Source organism: Diadema antillarum, unplaced genomic scaffold (genome assembly GCF_040938485.1).
Source record: "Diadema antillarum isolate AM-2024a unplaced genomic scaffold, OU_Dant_1.0 seq00001212_RagTag, whole genome shotgun sequence".
NCBI lineage: Eukaryota > Metazoa > Echinodermata > Echinoidea > Diadematoida > Diadematidae > Diadema > Diadema antillarum.
The window spans coordinates 927756-949372 of record NW_027272004.1 but is presented as its reverse complement, the minus strand read 5'-3'; the positions used below and the strand labels follow the sequence as shown (position 1 = coordinate 949372).

The 21617-nt window shown below is 38.4% G+C and overlaps 1 protein-coding gene across 1 annotated transcript in view; it reads left to right on the top strand.

Annotated features, from left to right (window-relative positions):
* The window catches only part of LOC139744793 (cyclic GMP-binding protein C-like), a 95037-nt gene that overhangs the window by 33426 nt on the left and 39994 nt on the right, over positions 1 to 21617 (top strand). The window contains exons 4-7 of the mRNA XM_071655208.1: positions 1926 to 2039; positions 3433 to 3567; positions 4674 to 4940; positions 8684 to 8878. Of these exons, the coding sequence (XP_071511309.1) occupies positions 1926 to 2039; positions 3433 to 3567; positions 4674 to 4940; positions 8684 to 8878 (711 nt within the window). The remainder of the gene's footprint in view (positions 1 to 1925; positions 2040 to 3432; positions 3568 to 4673; positions 4941 to 8683; positions 8879 to 21617) is intronic.

Here is a 21617-nt window from a genome sequence, read left to right as displayed (position 1 = left end):
ATTTTGATCAAGGAATGGAGGAAAATGAAGGAAAACTCTTTGACAAGACAAACCACCCCAATGAAGAAGGATCAGGAATAAAAAGCAGTAGACCAGAGCAATTAAGGAGAAGCGGCGGAGAGACTGGAGAAAGTACGCGACTTTCATGTATTCCCACAAACTGCATTTACTGTTAATTACCGGTACTGTTCGTTATTGCTAGGGTGTTGAGTTTGAGCCATAAATAATTGTCGCCAGAATTAAGTACAAACACTTTGTAGGTATGGACAATGCCTTATATAAATGGCTTCACAGCTAACAATTGTTTGACAACTAGTGTGAAAGCAAAGTTACTTTGTCAAATGTATACAATGGCATGAAATTCTGACATCCCTACCAACAGTGCTTTACCTGTGGTATGGGTACGCTGTGCTATTCTGTACGTGCATAATGTATAGTAGCAGTGCTGGAAAGTACGCAGTGACATAAAGCTTTGAACACTAGATTCATATTCATTCCTGTAAATGACACCTTTTTAATTATACAATGTCACAAAGGTAATACCAAACGTGTGTTTAGTATAGGTGGTCATATTACTCATCAATGGTCTTGATTTTATCAGCTTTTAGATTACCTCGTAAAGAACATACCACAATGAAATTCATGTAATAAATATAATTACAGCGTTGAAAATATACAGCACATTCATATATTGCTCTTCCACCTTTTCCCTTTGAAGTTCCATTGAAAAGAAAATAAAGAAAAACAAGATAATGAATACAGTATTCTTGAGACATGTGAAAGGGGATTTCACAGAGAGAAAAATAGCCAAAAAGAAAACAAAGAAGAAAAAAAAGAAATCAAGGGATAAAGCTCGTGGAAAAAAGTGACGCGTCCGTCGATTTTTTACCAAATGTTCCGAATGACCTGAAACATTTTGGTATTTATTGGAGCATGTTAAAATGTCAACGCGCACGTACGCGTACGTAAACCATCTACAGATTAATAAAAAAAAAGAACCTGAATGGCAAGAGATTAACCCAAACTTTATGACATGGAAATTTCGTTGAGAATTTTCATTCCATTGATGAGATACGATTAAGAATGAGATTTGAGATAATGACGTCATACTGACGACACGGTAGACTGATCACATTTATACATTAGATCTGTCGCCCTTAGGACATGATACATAGATGACTTAAATTTCAAGTTGCCATTTCGGATTGACTTGAAGCTTGGTAAAATCCTTTCCTGACGGGATCCTCCACTGGCTACATAAAAAAGACGATTGTTTTCAATCAAACCACATCTCAATGTAAGGGGATCATTGTTCGCTAGAGTTCCGTCTTCAATTTTGCATTGCTTTCGTTAAATCATAACCTCCATAAAAATCAAAGGTGACACGAGAATCTATTGTCAAACATGTTCATTTCGAGATTTATCTAAAGTACTATTTGATCATAATTTCATATTTTCTTCTTAGCCATTTAATTTCCTTTCCTATTAGTTCGTGCTTTTTTTTTTTGTTTTCCCTCACCTCCATGTACAATTAATCCTTTATTTTATTATGTTATCATCATTATTTTTTCTAATTTTGCTTTTGTAAAACTTGAGTTTCGGCTTTATTCTGCCCTTTTATACGAATACAGGACATTTTGTCTTCTTAAACATGTCCTTGGCCTTTGAGAGAAATCAAATGAAGAAATAGATAGATAAAAAAAAATAAACATGGGCTGTCGTTAACATGCAAAAAAAAAAAAGCTATGTCGCCATAAAAAAGCAATTATGTGATGATTGGTTAGCTTGTCCCTTGGTCATCAATGGAAAAAGTAGTTAAATCATCACCTTGCTGATCATCTTCATGGCCATCCCTTTTTTTTCTGCATGGAAGTGGTGATCCCCTTTAATTGTCATTTTATTTTTCATTATTCTTGAGTTAATAGGTGGAGTCCATCTTCGAGGAGATTCGGAATGCGATAAAAAAGAAGCCTTATGAGAATCATGTGATAACTGACTTCTACGATGTAGAAAACAGTCGCGGTGCTGGTGATATTAAGGTACGTTTTAATTCCGCATTGTCAGACTATTTCGCTTTCTCGTGGTTCGTATGATAAATAACTGATTAGTTGTGGCAATGCAGCCGTTGTCGGTGCGTTGTAGAGAAAAATACTCTGTACAGAATCATCGGCTGTAAGGAGTGATATCCGTGAAACAAAAGTAAGCTTTTCTTTAAATTTTTGATAATGACATTTCCATAAGCTGAAACTCGTCACAGTATATTCCTTGAACAGTAGTTCCACGAGTTCGATTAAAGAGATGATGTCGTATAATTGGTAAAGATGAGGATTTGGTTTTTAACTTTTTGCGAGATACAAAGAAACTGCTTATGAAATATACTGCGGAGCATACTATTCTGAGATGAATTCAAAGTTTTTGATAAAAAAAAAAGTTTTTGATAAACATAAGCTGAAACTCGTCACAGTATATTCCTTGAACAGTAGTTCCACGAGTTCGATTATAGAGATGATGTCGTATAATTGGTAAAGATGAGGATTTGGTTTTTAACTTTTTGCGAGATACAAAGAAACTGCTTATGAAATATACTGCGGAGCATACTATTCTGAGATGAATTCAAAGTTTTTGATAAAAAACAGGTTTTGGAATGGCTAAAACATCCAAAAGCAATGTAAAAACAAAGCGATTGTAATAAAAGGTGGGTCCAACCTTTTGTAAGGATCGCTCTCTTTTGCATATCTCAGCCATTTCATATCAATTTTCTTCTAATGAACGTTGGACTCCTCGTAGAATTACATGTTCTTTTATATTTTTAAGAGGGTTCTTATAATACTATTACCAGAAAATGTTAGAAACCTAAAGTTGGGGGTCAATTAAAAGTGTATGGTCCTTTAGATCATTAGCTTGGTTTGATGGTTGCCATCACGCAATCGTAACGAATGCTATATTTCCTACAACATTTGAACGAGTATAGCATGGTGCAACGCACAATTTTAATGATGTTGCTACCAAAATTGGTTTATCATCGTCGAATCGAATATACCATAATTGGAACAGCGCAATAAATGTCTAACTACGGAAAAAACACCAGTTCTTAAAGACGTAGCTCATTTAATGAAAGTTTCATTGTTCTAGGTCAAGCATGAAACCGGAAAAGATGATTTATTTTTTTTCTAGTGACACTTGCAAACAGCTCGTGTGTTTAGATGCGTTTGACGAAGAATGTTCTTTGTCAAAGGAACAATAATTGAATTTAATTTGCCACTGAACTTCATATTTTAGGTAGAAAAAGAACAGTCATATAAACTCGAAATTTTCTCAAAACAGCTGGACGATTTGTCGTGGTTGCTAGTAGTACTTAGAATCGGTAGTAAATAAATTCTACTCCTGTGGTTCTCATGCAGACATAATTAGTTTTATGCTTTTTCCCCTAAGATCGTTGCCCTCCGCAAAGACATCGAGTCCGAGGCAAAGAAGCAGCCCTACATGGGCGAGGAAATACCGATTCAATACCTCCTTTTCGAAGAGGCTGTGGTTACCGACGGCCAAGACTTCAAGGAATTCAAGGAGGCATGCTCAAACGCTTTTTAGCATCCCTATAGCTCTTGGTTATGTATAGTCCCTTGTCATTATCATGTACTGTTTATAGTTTCGAACCGTCCATAATCCTGTATTGATATCTATGGTTTATTACCACTATAATCCCGCAATATCTGTAACTTGCACTATTTACAAACAAGTAGGCATATAGTATCCGTAATTCGCCCCACTTCATCCATTATCTCATGGAGCAGACTCTAAGCTTTACTGATGTCTACACTGAACTCAAGGTAAGCGGAGTTTCGCAGTTTTTCTAAATGATGAAAAAGGTATAGTGGCATGCTGAGAAAAGAAGCTTTGCCATTGAATTGAGGGTGTATTCACATCGCTGTGCTCCGCGAATTGAATGGGACAAAATAAGATGTACAACTTCACAGCCACCACAATGACTGGATTATCAGAGTAAGCTGAAATTCTGCACATTTTATTAACACATTCTACAAATGATTAAAACTAGCGTTAAAGCAGTATCACCATCTTTTCAAAATAGAATAATGAGTAGAAAATTAAGTGTGTGTAAAGTGCTTTAAAGAAATCAAAAGAGGTTATATTTCGTAACTGCATTCTTAATCCCTTTACTCTACAATAAAGTTTTGTAGAATAACTGCAAAGTGAATTCACAGTAGCCGATCCATTTCCTGATGCGAACTCAACAACTAGGTAGAAGAAGAACTTCTCTCTCAGAAATAGAAATTCAAAAGGAATACTAAGCATTGACTAGCTTGACCCGATGCATCTATCTTGTGCCCCACGTACGACTGCTTTGTTTTGTTTTGTGATGCATTGTCAACAAAGGTCCGTTTTCTCCATAGGACCCGAAACCAATCATTAGCTCCTGACTTTTAAATGGCGTGAAATATAGTGCTCTTCGAGTTATCAAGATGGCAAAGATGGGTTTCGTTTTCTGGGAAAAAAATGCTTATGCAAACATAAAGTTTGCTGCTTTCCCTTGGTACTACATGTGTAAGAGAGCTAAAGAGCAATGCCAGTCGTCCTGCACTATCCCCCTTCCCCTCCCCCATTTGATTATTTTTCAATAATACGATGATAGTCAGTCTCCATCCTCTCTTCTAAAGGTTGCAAAGATGGTTGAGATGGGCAGTGACGATGAGATAGTCACCATGCTCCATTTCTACCACGACCTCGGCTTTATTGTCTACTTCGGAGAGGAGAAGGAGCAGGAGAAGGAGGAAGAAATGGAGGAAGAGATGGCGAAGGAAACGGACAAGGTCAAGCAGAAGGACAAGGAAGCGAGCAACCTAGGTGACTTCGTAATCCTTAATCCACAGTGGCTCATCGACGTTTTCAAAAAAGTCATCACTGTGTTGGAGCCCTCACAGAGAGTAAGTCCTTCCGGTGATAGGTCAAAGATCAGAACGATCGCAACATTGCACTGCAATATGGATAGCCCAGAAGAGCAAACTCTACCGCGCGCATGCCCGCAGTAGAATTTGACCTATCGTCAGTGATGACCAGAATTTCAGATTCATTTACTGAGATAAATCTTGACCTTTTGATGCAAATGGTGAATCCCATTTTCAAGTATTTTAAAGTGCTTTTCCCATTTTAATGGCTATATTAGTCACCTTGGATTCTGTGTTTACCAGTTGAATAGCAAGTATTTTTATTATTTATTCGTGTTGTTATTAAGCTAGAAAAAAAAAACAACACAAAACACACCCACACACAAACTAATTTACTAAGGAACCCTGTATAAAAACAACATACAACTAGAGATTGTAATTTGTCATTGCTGACAAATTAAGGTGATCCGATTTTTTTTTTAAATCAATGATTCGAGTCCTGATCGCAATAGGCATGACCATACTGGTTTCATCTATGTTTAGAGACATTGGCCGTGTGATGTTTGGATTCTCATTTAGAAAAGGGAGTCATATCTGCCATCTTTCGTACCAAATTCTGTATACACTAGATAACGAAGATACAGCAACAAATACATAATATAGGCATGACCATACAGGTTTCATCTGTGTATAGGGACATTCGCCGTGTGATGTTTGGAATCTCATTTAGAAAAGCGAGTCAGACCTGCCATCTTTGGTACCAAATTCCGTATACACTATAACGAAGATACAGAATGAAGTATATTTGACCATTGACCCCACTTTGCACAGCCAGGATGGCATCTGAGCAAAAAGTGGTTATTTTGTAAAATGAATCTTGTAACATGGTCTTTGCGTGTGCAAAATATGGAAGAGATATGACATGTATTCACTAAGATACAGGATGAAACATTTATGACCTTTGACCCTAATTTACATACCCAAGATGGTGTCTGATCAAGAAGTTGTTAATTTATGAAATAATGTACGTGACATGAACTAAACATGTGCAAAATTTGAGGGTGATAGAGGCTGTTTTTCTTGAGTTATTGCAAAGAAAGTTGCAGAAAGAAAAGAAACATCTCAATACATTGAAGATAAGCTTTAAATTCAACCAAGTTTTTTAACGCAATCCCGACATCGTATGAAAAAAACGAAGGATACATGACGATAGCCCAAAGTCTCAGCTACAACATATAAAAATCTGGGAGAAATTCACAGAAGCAGAAGTTAGCTAGTGCTCGAAAAAGATAGTCATGTCAATTTTCGTTTGCAGAAAAACTGCACTCCCATAGAGATAACACGTAAACTGGAAAAAAATTGACAAGATGACTTTTAATCCATTTTTACGAGGTGATGCCGTCATCCAATCAAAATTGTGTTATCACGTTAATGAAAGACCATTTAATAAGCTACAACATACTGGAATTTGGGTGAAAATCGGCGAAGGATAAGTGAGATACGCTCGAGTGAACTTGAAATTTAATGACGTCATTTTGAAAATTTACTTTTTTTACTTTATTAAGAAATTTGATATCTTTTAATCATTTTTTCAGCATCGCCAACCCATGAAATGACATGTACAACTCATCAGCTTTCAGAATATATAAAGAAAATGGGGGGTCACCGTCCATCCTCACGAGTAAAATCGGATTTAAGATTGGCGGTTTTTTGGCATAGTTGCACTGTCTATCGCCATTGACGCGCGCGCTGAATTTCAACTTTGACGGACCCGTATGACGTCATATTGAGTCGGATTGACTTGAAACTTGGTAGAAATATTCCTTGACATTTCAGACATCCGATCTGTGTGAAAAAATGGGAATTTCTATTGCATATGAGCTGTGCGTGCGTATATGCGCGCGCGCGTACGCGTCGATCCGTCCGATTTTTTCAATTTTTCAAAAAATGCTCCAAAATGGTCTGAAACGTGTGCAAAAAAAATTTGAGCTCGATTGGAGCATACAAATATTTCAACGCGCGCGTACGCGCACGTTTTAAGGTATAGATGAATTTTGAGAATATGAGTAGAATGCGCTTGACTTGAAATATATGTGACGTAAATTTCATTGAAAATTTCCATTCCATTAATGAAATGATTGTATTGAATGTGTATAATATTTTTTTCTATGTCTGTTAGTAAATGTAATTCTGGAATGTTTTATGTGTTGTGTTTTTAAAGGGCCCCGATGAAAACCAGCAAGTGCTGACTTGGGCTGCCCTTTTTAAATATGTGAAATAAATAAAAATAAATAAATGAGATATGATTGAGAATGTGTTTTCATATAATGACGTCATAGTGACGTCACGGTCGACTGATCACTATGATTTTACTAGATCTGTCGTCTTTGGGACACGATACATACATGGTATAATTTTGAAGTTGATAGGCATAGCACTTTCTGAGCTAACCTCTGCACAACTTTTGGGGAGAAATAAAGAAGAAGAAGAAAAAAGAATCCGTACAGATACAGAAGGTGATCCGAGAGGATACTCGCATCACCTAATACTAACAAAGTTAAGTGCAAAGATTAAAAAAAAAAAAAAAAAAACCGGTACATATTACTACGAAACTGAATATACAAATTCAGATGAAACAAAAGTAGTTTTCAGGCGAAACTTAATTCACTGAACGGTCCGTCTCCCTGGCCACAGGTCGTGTACGGAGAATCGAACTCCCCATAGTAATACTTATCAATCAGGTTGGGGGGGGGGGGGGGGGCACACACACACACACACACACACAGTACACGGCGGCCACGATCGGACATTGGTTATTTTGAAATTACAGTTGCACTACATCATTATACATTGTACAAGTGTACCCCGGCCCCTGACCCTTGGCTGACGTTTCAAATTACATCCGGGTATTCTTCTAGCGGCAGATATAGGGGTGATAACAGACTTACTATCGGTTTATTTTAAGGTAAAATTATCTAGTTTTATTCCATGATTGATTGCAAAATTCCACGAAACTATCAGATATGTCGTCTGTATGCACATGTTTGCATGCATGCTCATGCACTATCCACACCCACAGCGATTCACACTCGTACTCCAGCTTCACATGCATGTAATGTAAACAGGCGAGCTGTTTCTTTTCAATTTACTTGCTATTCTGCAAGTGACGTATACCAACCACGAGGACACTTCAACAACAACTGTAGTTTAATTGCACACCATAATGTTACTGCAACAGGAATGTATGATAGCAACCGGTGAATAAAGGAGAGGATTATATCATTCCTTCTTAAATGATGATAATGACACGTATTTGTGACATGTGGGCTATTATTCCATAAGGTTGGACCATAATACTGGACATATTTTTTTTTAATACTCAGTTTTGGGTTTAGGAGATATACAATGGACAAGTAAAATCGTGTATTGTAGATATCTAGGGCGTTCTTTAATACTGGTGAATCTACTGGAGCGAAGTCATTAAAGGCTTTATACATGACAAGTACAGACACACTCTTTGAAACACTGACGACGAGTTTAATTTGCATCTAGTACCACACCGGCGCACCCATTTTGAAGGCGTTGTAATTTAGCAATGAGGTGCTGAGAAGATAATAGTCAATATGTGGGAGTATGACTCCATTATGCAGCATAATGAGTAACGTTCTTGGTATATACCCGCCCTATGTGACTAATCGATTTGTTAGTCTCATCAATTACGGTTAAGTGAAGATTGACACAAGTGATATTTCGCTTTTCTTATGTCGTTTTGCCGATGGAAGGACCGTAATGTTAGCGATGCTTGGACCAGGCTAGAGGATGAAGGGATACTTGAACAGCGCCTTATCAATTCCATGTGGAAGGACTTCTCGGTGAAGGAGAGGGACTTCTTGGTCAAACTCATGGAAATGTTTGACCTCATCTGCGAAGCTCCGCCCGGGAAACACGAGAGAACCAGGAGCCATGGTGAATCGCTGGTAAGTCTTTCCATAAACATCTCGCCTGCTGGTGGCAGACTAATGACGCGGAAATTCCAGTGCAGTTGCAAGGTGGTCTGGAAGGAAGGAGTATATGTGACCGTGCACCTCAAAACGAACATAAAGTCGCACACACTGATTTAGCGTGAGGACTGAAAATAAGTGAAATAGGTCAACCTAGCCGAACTTGACTTTTTCATATTTTCTGAAAGAGCGGGTCTTCTTTTACATTAAGCTAAAATTTGGTATCATAAAACGGACAGGAAAGTGTGTTTTTTAGCAGTTTATCTCGAACATTTTTGGTAGAATAGTGTGATTAGGTGTGTCTTTAGAATCCCTTTTTCATTTCTGAAAAACCTTATCCACACTCTTCACTTTCAACTCTAATAACTTTTGAAAGGATAGTCCTACTGCTTTGAAAGTTGGTATTAATTATGGACAGAACGTTTTAATGAGGCATATTTAATGTCACTTTAATTTGATAATCCCTTCATTGTTGTTACTCTGGTGGTTTACTTCCTGTTTTTTGTCCCATTCATCGCACAGCCAGCACGGTTTGTAAAGATTAAGCGCTTGAATAGACACTATACTTCAGAGCCTCTTTTCTCAGTTCACATTTTTCCTGAGTGTGGGCTTTCTTTCTAATATTTAGATAGGTTAGGAGAGTTCATTTGATTTGAGTTTTACATCATTTCAAAGCTTAAAGTCTGGTTCTTTCAGAATATGGTCTTAACTAAGAATTCATGTCTGGCGACTTTTTGTTTGTTGTGAGGTGCAGTGTCACATATAATTTTCAGTTAATACCATATTCTGAAAGAGCAGACTTTAAGCTTCAAAATGATGTATAACTCAAATCAAATGGACTCTCCTAGCCTATCTAAATATTGGAAAGAAAGCACAAACTCAGGAAAAGTGTGAACTGAGAAAAGAGGTTCTGAAGTACAGCGTCTATTCAAGCGCTTAACCTTTACCTAACCGTGTTGGCTGTGCGATGAATGGGACAAAAAAGAGGAAGTAAACCACCAGAGTAACAACAATGAAGGGATTATCAGATTAAACTGAAATTAAATATGTCTCATTAACACATTCTGTCCATAATTTATGCCAACTTTTAAAGCTGTAGCACTATCCTTTCAAAAGTTATTAGAGTTGAAAGTGAAGAGTGTGGACAAGGTTTTTTTCAAAAATGATCAAGGGATTGTAAAGACACACCTAATCACACTATTCTACCCAAAATGTTCGAGATAAACTGCTAAAAAACACACTTTCCTGCCCTTCGTGATACCAAATTTTAGCATGATGTAAAAGAAGACCCGCTCTTTCAGAAAATATGAAAAAGTCAAGTTCGGCTAGGTTGACCCATTTCACTTATTTTCAGTCCTCACGCAAAATCAGTGTGTGCGACTTTATGTTCGTTTTGAGGTGCACAGTCACATATATTAGCACAACAATAAGAAATAATAATTGATCAAAATTGGATGAAAACAAGGGACTCAGGACATTTTGAAGTTTCGTTAATGTTTTCGGGGAACCTTTCCTAAACAGCCAACATAATTTTGGATTTTCTAGTTTGTCATTCAAACGCAATCTCGTCACAGTCTCATATTCTGATGTATCCAACCGGTCATTAAATATAAAGTTATTCCAGAATAATATCTTGTTTTACTCTTTGATAACAGAAACATTTAATTTTGGTAATTTTTGTGTACACAATTAATCGAAGTTGTTACCACATTCCTGTTTACCCTTTCCACGGGTTTCCTATTTCTCAAATGTTCTGAAGTTAAGTGAAATAAATAGCCGTGGCTGGAGCGATGTTACCGGATACACTAGAAATTAATGACGGCACGCAAATATAAGGCATTCAAAGACTGCTATGATGAATAATTTAGGAAAACATGATCCAAACTCTATTTAATCTGCAGGGATGAGCAAGCACTTCTTCAGGTGCACAATATCGTCCGGTTATCAAAAGCGCAAATAAAAAATACAAACACGAAAAGAAATGTTTCAAGGCAGATGTCTAAAACTTGATGGAACTCTTGATATCCGCATGACCATCAGATACCGAAATATACGTTTCACGCATGGAGCACAAACAAATGACGGTTGCTTGAATTTCTTTAAAAAATCGATCTTGATCCGAGATTATGAGTAGTTTGTGATAGATATGTCTCTGTATACCCTTATGCAATAAAAAGGTTTTGTTTATGAAGACAATTTAAGAAAAAAAAAAGAGTGTATACAGACGATAATGTGGTACATAATTGTATTACGGTATCTACAGTATCTCTTGCAATATCTTGAATTATCGTGGGTCTTCGTTAAAACGAATCGGCCACACTTACTTTTTAAATAGAATTTCATCCCTGTTGGGTTTTTTTTTCATGTAGAAAGTGGTTCTCATTCATATTCGTAGTAGATACATTTTGTCAACAGTCCGGCAGCGCATGTCCCTGGTGTCGGCCTTTTGATTCCTTTCTAAATGCTTAACCCTGTTAAGCCCATGCTATTTTGACCCCTCGCAGGCCCAAGGGGGGGGGGGGGGGGCACATTGTGCCCCCCCCCCCATATAACTTTTTTTATTATTTGATGTATCATCATCATATTTGGCACATGGGTAGAGTAACTCATGCTCTACATGACCGTACATTTGAATTTTCTCAAGGTCACCCATGGAGGGCGCTGTTTACCATTATATAAAGAAATACATAGGAAATATGCTAAAAACATGATTTTTCTGTATAATTTCTTTATCCCCATTATATATGCCTTATTATAGACCAATCATCTTCATATTTGTCACAAATGATAAGCAAGTAGAATCTAATTATTTGTTATGGTTGAAATTTCTCAAGGTCACCACATGGGGGCGCTATTCATGTCAACATAATGATACATTATGAGACCTTAGATGAAATGTTTGGGATGGGTACATGTATAATTATGACATTTCATGTTTGCATAATAGTGGAATTTTGAGATTTCAAATCGATAATGTGATAAACTAATGATATTAGAGGCATAACTTGGGTGAGAGAATCAAAATAACACAAAATAGAAGGGCAATCTTTAGAAATATCATTGTTTCAATTATCTCTTTTATATTGTTTTATGCCTTTGTCACATAAAAACAAAAGAAATAATAAGAAAAAACTTTCCAGGACCACAATAATTTTGCTCCTTCAACAAATTTCAGCCAAGAAACACCCATTTCATACACTGTAATGCTGTTAAATGAAATGGGAACAGAAAAAATATGCAAAATTTGACCGACCTGGTTGTCAGTTTATGGTTGCCACGGCAACCAACAACATCAAATATAGCTAAATCATATATCAAAATGTTTGCAATAAGATTTTAGGAAAAGTCAACAAATTTGGTTGAAATCGGATTAAGGGCGAAGGAGTGGCATATGAAAATTTGGTAGGGGGCACAATGTGCCCCCCCCCCCCCTTGAGGGTTAACAACTTTCTTGGCCAGAACACGCACACACGCAATAAAAAAAGGAACAAAATTACATAAATAGGAATAAACTTTGAGGGAGTCAAGTAAATGTGCAATTACCAAGCCTATACCTATTGTCCACGTCAGAACGCAGAAGGACCACGTTTTGAGGTAACTTGAGCCAAAGGCTTAGGCGAACTATTGCGATCCCTCATCGTCCGGCGTGCGTATTTTTTTTTTAAGCTTCCGCCGCGAAGTGTCGCCGGAGGCATTATGTTTTTGGATTGTCCGTAGTCCGTCCATTCGTCTGTAATTAGTTATGTGGAGAGCGTTAAAAAAAGTTTAAAGTATACATTTCGCTTACAACGCGTTTCCTTCTTTCATTTTCCCATCTCCCCTGCCACTCTTTTTTTTTCTCCATGAATGACGAACAATAACAACGACATCATCATCATTGTAAGTTGTTGTTGTTGTTTTTTTTTTTTTTTGGGGGGGGGGATACATTATGTGGTGTGTCGTTGTATATTATACTTTTGAGTAGCTACATACTCATAGGCAATAGACATTGATAAACAGGAACTTTACTCGGTTGTACTTCGGAGGGTAAGTTATCTTTATCCGAGAAACCTTGAATATATTACATGTGTGTACTATCAGCTGCATAGAGGTACAATTGTGTTAATGTTGTGATGAGAGGCGAGGTGCAGTGGTTATAGTCTACTTGGAAATTGGTCAGTGTGTGAGATCTTTGATCAAGACGCAGTGGTTAGACAGTTATAACAGTGGAATGTGTGCTGACACGTGATTGATGAGGAGTGTTATGAGAGGGGAAACCGGACATACAATGTGGATGGGGTGATAATGACAGAATCGTAACATTCAGTGGTTAGTGGATGTTATAATCATCACACCACCACCACTAGCAACGACAACAACAAACACCGTAATACTGTCACAAGCCAGGACTTAGTACTATAGCAACCAATATAACCCATGTCTCTCAAGGAAACGATGTATTCATTGTGACGACTTTATTAGACGAAAATTTGTCATAGTAATCATTAACTTGGGAATCATTTAAGTTCACGAAATACGAAGTGCCAGGTTTTGGACTTGAGGGAAGGATGTTGATGCGCATTCCTCTCCTTCCAAGTGGAGCAGTGGAGCAATTGTCGCCAGAAGAATTGACAACAGATCAGTATTTGTCAAATGCATGCCTTTTTTCCGTCGAGATGTTTTCATTGCATCTGTAGATTGCCCTACATCAACGTAATTAGCACTGAATGGATTAGTGTTTTAATAATACGTTTTCCCGGTCAAATTCGTACTTTTGTCATTCCAATTCAAATTTTCGCTACCGCCAATGACGCATAAATTACCCGGATGTTGATTTAAGCGTCATTTACGGTGCATTATGGGATAGTTTGGGAACCAAGTCACTTCCGCTTGTACGCGCGTGATACGCGAATGCTCTTTACATACAGCTAACAGCTATAGAACAGCCGGCCGACAGTATCCTGTCGTGTACTTACTGTTTCCTCGACTTGAATTTTAGCGTTTATTATTACTATAATTATGATTTTTTTTTCCATTCTAAAGAAATTGCTGTAAATACGACTATTTGTAGTTACTATACGAAGCTGCCATGTGTTGATCTGACGTGGGTTGAGTTTCCGGGTGACTCCACTGCGTGTGTGATTCGAGATCAGGCTTGCGTAATTTTCCATGACAAGGCTTTCCATCAAAAACAATACCAAAAAAAAAAAACCGCTTTCAGCTGGGGAACAGTAATTCTCTTGAAGTTTTGAAAAGGATCTTCCATGACGATATCCAGGTGGGTGCAGCATTTTCAACGTTATCCGGGGGTATGCATAGATGACTAATGTACAAGTCGATCGTTATGATCAAGCAGTACCGGTGTCTAGCTTGTATGCATGCAAGGCCTAGTAGGGAAAATGCGGGGGCTAGCTATCATATTATCAAAGGCCTGCTGGATCGGGTACTGGCGCCTATCCGTGGCCGGCACGGCGGTAATTATGTAGGTACACGTACACGCACGCTACGGCTGTGCAAAATAAGCCCCGCAGGGGAAGTGGCCGAGTCCCGGAAGTGCACTACATCTTGACGTAAAGACTACATCCGCGAACTTCTTTTTTTTTGCGTATTGGCTATCACATAGCGAGAATTCACACAGCGAACGCACGCGAAAATGTTCCAAGCGGTCAATTTCATTTATGGGAGTTCTGTTTCGTTTTCGTCAAGTCAAATTCACGATTGGGCGTTCAATTTCCAAATGCGAGCATTCCATTTCCTACCCGTGCATTAAATTTCACGCGACAGTCATGTGATAGTAGCAATGCGCTTTGTTTGGAATATTCAATTTCATTTTCAGGCGATCAGGTTCCAACTTCGTGCAATCAATTTACAGAGGAAAATGGAGTAGACTTTTTAAAGAAAGGAGAAAGGGCATACACGACCAATGAAGGCTTGGATACAGTGTATTTATGATTGTGTAAAGGTTTTACATTGTTCCCTGTGTATGTATTCTTTGATTTTGATCTCAGTAAATTCTGAACTGTAAGGTCCAATCTGCAGTGCATCCAAACAACACATCGAAAATCTAATCATATTTCTTGATGATACTGCATGTTGACAACGCCCCAATACTAACCACATAATGACAAAGCATAAATTCAGAGACAAACTGACACGCAACGATCTCGCAAAGTCCTGCAAAAGTAAACCAATAATTATGATAGCAATAAACAACAAACAAGATGCATACAATGTTAATGTTGTCATTTTTCAACGTATTATGCTCATCTGCAGGCCTATGTTATGCCTAATGTTTGTTTGTTTCGTTTTCCATGTAAGAAGATGGCTGGATAGCCCATCTTTAGCTGCAATAGCTGATCTTCTATGGCGTCCACTTAGATATTTTAGATGGGACCACTTCACCGGGTTAAACATCCTGCTTTTTGCGATGAATGAAGTGGGATCTTTTACGCGCGTGAGTTGTGACTCACTTGCACACGGAACCTCCATTTCATGTGCTATCCGAGTGACATGTGCCTGTATATTCCTTTTAGTGAAGCCCTAGTTCAAATTTTCAATGAACAGATGAACCTCTACTGCGAACTAAACAATCTAAATTATAAATCCCGATATATTCGAAACTAAATGAGAAAAGCTGCGTTCAGACAGAGGCGGTCTTGGTCGGAGGAAACGTCGGAGTAGTGCCCGTCAGAACAAGGTCGTGGTAACTTCCTGCGGTCGGGGAAACTTACAACGACCTCTTCTTCCGACCAAGACACTCCTGAGGTGTTTTTTGTTTTTTGTTTTTTGTTTTGTTTTGTTTTGTTTTTTCAGGAGTATCTCGCTACCACGACTAGCCGTTCGGAGTAAATTGCCCGTGCGGACAAGCCCGCGGAGTATCTATGACCTCACACACCTTACGACCTAGGTAAAACTTCCGGGGTCAAATCCCAATGTTGACATTTTGTGAGTACACGTGCGCTCGTGTGCGTGCAGAACCATTCTATACTAGGCGATCGCGACAAAGAAGATAGCGCTCAGAAATTCTCATCAACAAGAGTGGAGAAGACAAATGCAGCTGGTAAAACAAACAAACAAACAAACAAACAAACAAACAAACATTCGTATGGTCGCGCGCGCCACTTCCGGAAGTTACGCGGACCCTCCACGGTGATCCACGCGAAGGCTATGTTAGAGTTTCTTCCCACGACCGTCGTGTGGACACATGATCGTGGTAAGATAAGTATATCAATTGGAACTTTAATTGCTGTGCCATAGGTTTTACTCCGACCAGAAATACGTCTGCACATGGCTATAGACACACATACACGGCCCCAAACTTAACTTCATTCTGGATTTCTTCTAAATTGAATGCAGTTATTTGGAACATGGTTGCCTATTCACGAATTGGAAAGACCGACGATATTCCGTCGCCAGCTTGACCTGAATTTGAATGCTGATTGCTGAAATGCGTGCTCCTTTCTTAAATCTAAATGCTCCGAAAATGAATTGGAATGCTCAGACAGTGAATTTGAATGTTCCGACAGTGAATTTGAATGTTCCGACAGTGAATTTTAATGTTCCGACAGTGAATTTGAATGCTCCGATAATAGCTGTGTTCAGACGAAGGCAGTTTTATTCTGAGTAACTTATATAGGAGGAAGGGTCGGAGGAAGCTTGGTCGGGGAAGGTCGGAGGAAAGGTGGGAGTAGTGCCAGACTGAACAAAGTCGTGGTATCTTTCTACGGTCGAGGGAACTTACCACGACTTTTTTCTCCGACCAAGACATCCTGAGTTTTCTCAGGAGTATCTCGCTACCACAACTAGCCGGTCGGAGTAAATTGTCCGTGTGGACAAGCCCTCGGAGTATATCTATGACCTTACATGCCTTGCGACCTTTGTAATACTTCCGGGGTCAAATTGCAATGACATTTTTCGAGTACACGTGCGCACGTGTACGTGAAGTACAATTCTAACCTAGCCGATCGCGACGAAGAAGCTATGGAAGTATGGCGCTCAGAAATTCTTATCAACAAGAATGGGGAAGACAAATGCCGCTTGTAAAAAAAAAATAACCGTATGGTCTACGTGCGCGGCGCTATCACTTCCGGAAGCTACTCTGACCCTCCAGGGCTCACACGGGTAAATAATTCCCCATAGAGACGTGTGTTAAAATTCAAATTTCAAAAAATTCTGTAAAATAGCTGGGAGAAATGAGGTGTTTCATCTTCACTAACCTGAATAAGTGAGATATTACCTTTCATCCATCAGATTGCCAGGGTGGGTTGTTCTGCTCTAATTCTGTCCAGGGGTCCGCAAAGCCAGACTACGAGTTCTTGTCACTCAAAAAATCACCTATTTTCCGTACACGTACCCAATGAAATATAGTCCCCTCAAATTCCATCAGAAAAGCTTTCATCTTCCAACCAAAATGCAGTTTGTAGAGGAATTCATACTCAATATCTACAGCTATTCAGTTTTTTGCCAAACTACATCATTGATTTTTAATTAATTTTTTTCTTCATTTATTTTGGTATCTTTGGTACGAATTTGTGAAGGGGTCTGGGACAGTCCATTTTATTTACAGGTGTGAGCCCTATAGTGGAGGTCATATTTCTTATTTGACTTTTAAACATCATAAATGTGTTTTTTATGATATTTGCCCCTACATCATATGAGAAATTTCACTTTCAAGGATTATAAAGCTTCTCAAAGGGACACTTTTAGAAAATCATGCCCTTTAGGTTTTTTTAACAATAAATCTTGCAGTTTTGATCAGTTCTTCATAAGATGAATACATAGATCCAGGCAGTTATCCTTGATTGTGGGTGTGTCATCATCACCTTATAGCCTACAAAGTACTTGATAAGACTTTGTTTTGTCAAACAGACTAAATTTATGTATTTTGAGCTGTTTCAGTGGTAGCCAAAACAAAGAAATACATTAAAATAACACAGTCATTCAAAGTTGTGTGATACTGATGACTGACTGCTATGTACTAAGATCTAGTGACAAGAACATAATATTAAGAAAAGAAATAGTAGCAAGGCAGAGTTGAGGAGAGGGGGGGGGAGTAGAGGAGAGAGGTAGAGAGAGGGGTTAGGGAGGGGAAGGGAGGGAGGAAGAGATCTGACACAATACAAGATACACAATACAAGAAGTCATTCAAAGTTGTGTGATACTGATGACTGCTATTTACAGTACTAAGATCTAGTACCACAAGAACATAATATTAAGAAAAGAAATTGTAGCAAGATAGAGTTGGGGGGGGGGAGTAGAGGAGAGAGGTAGAGGGAGGTGGGGTGGGGAGTAGGGATGAGAAGGGGGAGGGAGGAAGAGAGATCTGACACAATACAAGATCAACATAAACCAGCAGAGCTTGTATGGGATGAATACTTCCCATAGACTTGCATGTATTGCGTGCATTCTCTATAGGGCTCACACGGGTAAATAATTCCCCATAGAGACGTGTGTTAAAATTCAAATTTCAAAAAATTCTGTAAAATAGCTGGGAGAAATGAGGTGTTTCATCTTCACTAACCTGAATAAGTGAGATATTACCTTTCATCCATCAGATTGCCAGGGTGGGTTGTTCTGCTCTAATTCTGTCCAGGGGTCCGCAAAGCCAGACTACGAGTTCTTGTCACTCAAAAAATCACCTATTTTCCGTACACGTACCCAATGAAATATAGTCCCCTCAAATTCCATCAGAAAAGCTTTCATCTTCCAACCAAAATGCAGTTTGTAGAGGAATTCATACTCAATATCTACAGCTATTCAGTTTTTTGCCAAACTACATCATTGATTTTTAATTAATTTTTTTCTTCATTTATTTTGGTATCTTTGGTACGAATTTGTGAAGGGGTCTGGGACAGTCCATTTTATTTACAGGTGTGAGCCCTATAGTGGAGGTCATATTTCTTATTTGACTTTTAAACATCATAAATGTGTTTTTTATGATATTTGCCCCTACATCATATGAGAAATTTCACTTTCAAGGATTATAAAGCTTCTCAAAGGGACACTTTTAGAAAATCATGCCCTTTAGGTTTTTTTAACAATAAATCTTGCAGTTTTGATCAGTTCTTCATAAGATGAATACATAGATCCAGGCAGTTATCCTTGATTGTGGGTGTGTCATCATCACCTTATAGCCTACAAAGTACTTGATAAGACTTTGTTTTGTCAAACAGACTAAATTTATGTATTTTGAGCTGTTTCAGTGGTAGCCAAAACAAAGAAATACATTAAAATAACACAGTCATTCAAAGTTGTGTGATACTGATGACTGACTGCTATGTACTAAGATCTAGTGACAAGAACATAATATTAAGAAAAGAAATAGTAGCAAGGCAGAGTTGAGGAGAGGGGGGGGGAGTAGAGGAGAGAGGTAGAGAGAGGGGTTAGGGAGGGGAAGGGAGGGAGGAACAGATCTGACACAATACAAGATACACAATACAAGAAGTCATTCAAAGTTGTGTGATACTGATGACTGCTATTTACAGTACTAAGATCTAGTACCACAAGAACATAATATTAAGAAAAGAAATTGTAGCAAGATAGAGTTGGGGGGGGGGAGTAGAGGAGAGAGGTAGAGGGAGGTGGGGTGGGGAGTAGGGATGAGAAGGGGGAGGGAGGAAGAGAGATCTGACACAATACAAGATCAACATAAACCAGCAGAGCTTGTATGGGATGAATACTTCCCATAGACTTGCATGTATTGCGTGCATTCTCTATAGGGCTCACACGGGTAAATAATTCCCCATAGAGACGTGTGTTAAAATTCAAATTTCAAAAAATTCTGTAAAATAGCTGGGAGAAATGAGGTGTTTCATCTTCACTAACCTGAATAAGTGAGATATTACCTTTCATCCATCAGATTGCCAGGGTGGGTTGTTCTGCTCTAATTCTGTCCAGGGGTCCGCAAAGCCAGACTACGAGTTCTTGTCACTCAAAAAATCACCTATTTTCCGTACACGTACCCAATGAAATATAGTCCCCTCAAATTCCATCAGAAAAGCTTTCATCTTCCAACCAAAATGCAGTTTGTAGAGGAATTCATACTCAATATCTACAGCTATTCAGTTTTTTGCCAAACTACATCATTGATTTTTAATTAATTTTTTTCTTCATTTATTTTGGTATCTTTGGTACGAATTTGTGAAGGGGTCTGGGACAGTCCATTTTATTTACAGGTGTGAGCCCTATAGTGGAGGTCATATTTCTTATTTGACTTTTAAACATCATAAATGTGTTTTTTATGATATTTGCCCCTACATCATATGAGAAATTTCACTTTCAAGGATTATAAAGCTTCTCAAAGGGACACTTTTAGAAAATCATGCCCTTTAGGTTTTTTTAGCAATAAATCTTGCAGTTTTGATCAGTTCTTCATAAGATGAATACATAGATCCAGGCAGTTATCCTTGATTGTGGGTGTGTCATCATCACCTTATAGCCTACAAAGTACTTGATAAGACTTTGTTTTGTCAAACAGACTAAATCTATGTATTTTGAGCTGTTTCAGTGGTAGCCAAAACAAAGAAATACATTAAAATAACACAGTCATTCAAAGTTGTGTGATACTGATGACTGACTGCTATGTACTAAGATCTAGTGACAAGAACATAATATTAAGAAAAGAAATAGTAGCAAGGCAGAGTTGAGGAGAGGGGGGGGGGGAGTAGAGGAGAGAGGTAGAGAGAGGGGTTAGGGAGGGGAAGGGAGGGAGGAAGAGATCTGACACAATACAAGATACACAATACAAGAAGTCATTCAAAGTTGTGTGATACTGATGACTGCTATTTACAGTACTAAGATCTAGTACCACAAGAACATAATATTAAGAAAAGAAATTGTAGCAAGATAGAGTTGGGGGGGGGGGTAGAGGAGAGAGGTAGAGGGAGGTGGGGTGGGGAGTAGGGATGAGAAGGGGGAGGGAGGAAGAGAGATCTGACACAATACAAGATCAACATAAACCAGCAGAGCTTGTATGGGATGAATACTTCCCATAGACTTGCATGTATTGCGTGCATTCTCTATAGGGCTCACACGGGTAAATAATTCCCCATAGAGACGTGTGTTAAAATTCAAATTTCAAAAAATTCTGTAAAATAGCTGGGAGAAATGAGGTGTTTCATCTTCACTAACCTGAATAAGTGAGATATTACCTTTCATCCATCAGATTGCCAGGGTGGGTTGTTCTGCTCTAATTCTGTCCAGGGGTCCGCAAAGCCAGACTACGAGTTCTTGTCACTCAAAAAATCACCTATTTTCCGTACACGTACCCAATGAAATATAGTCCCCTCAAATTCCATCAGAAAAGCTTTCATCTTCCAACCAAAATGCAGTTTGTAGAGGAATTCATACTCAATATCTACAGCTATTCAGTTTTTTGCCAAACTACATCATTGATTTTTAATTAATTTTTTTCTTCATTTATTTTGGTATCTTTGGTACGAATTTGTGAAGGGGTCTGGGACAGTCCATTTTATTTACAGGTGTGAGCCCTCCACGGTGATCTTCGCGAAGGAGTTTCTTTCACGACCGTCGTGTGGACACAGGGTCGTGATAAGATTATCATCAATTAGAATTTTAATTGCTGTGCCATAAAATGTTACTTCAACTAGAAATACGTCTAAACATGGCTATAGAATTCGAATGACTGGATTGCTGATTCAGTGCTGCGAGCGTGAGATGCGTGAAATCGAACGCTCGGAATAGGAGCTGAATGACAAAAGCATGAAATTGACCGGGA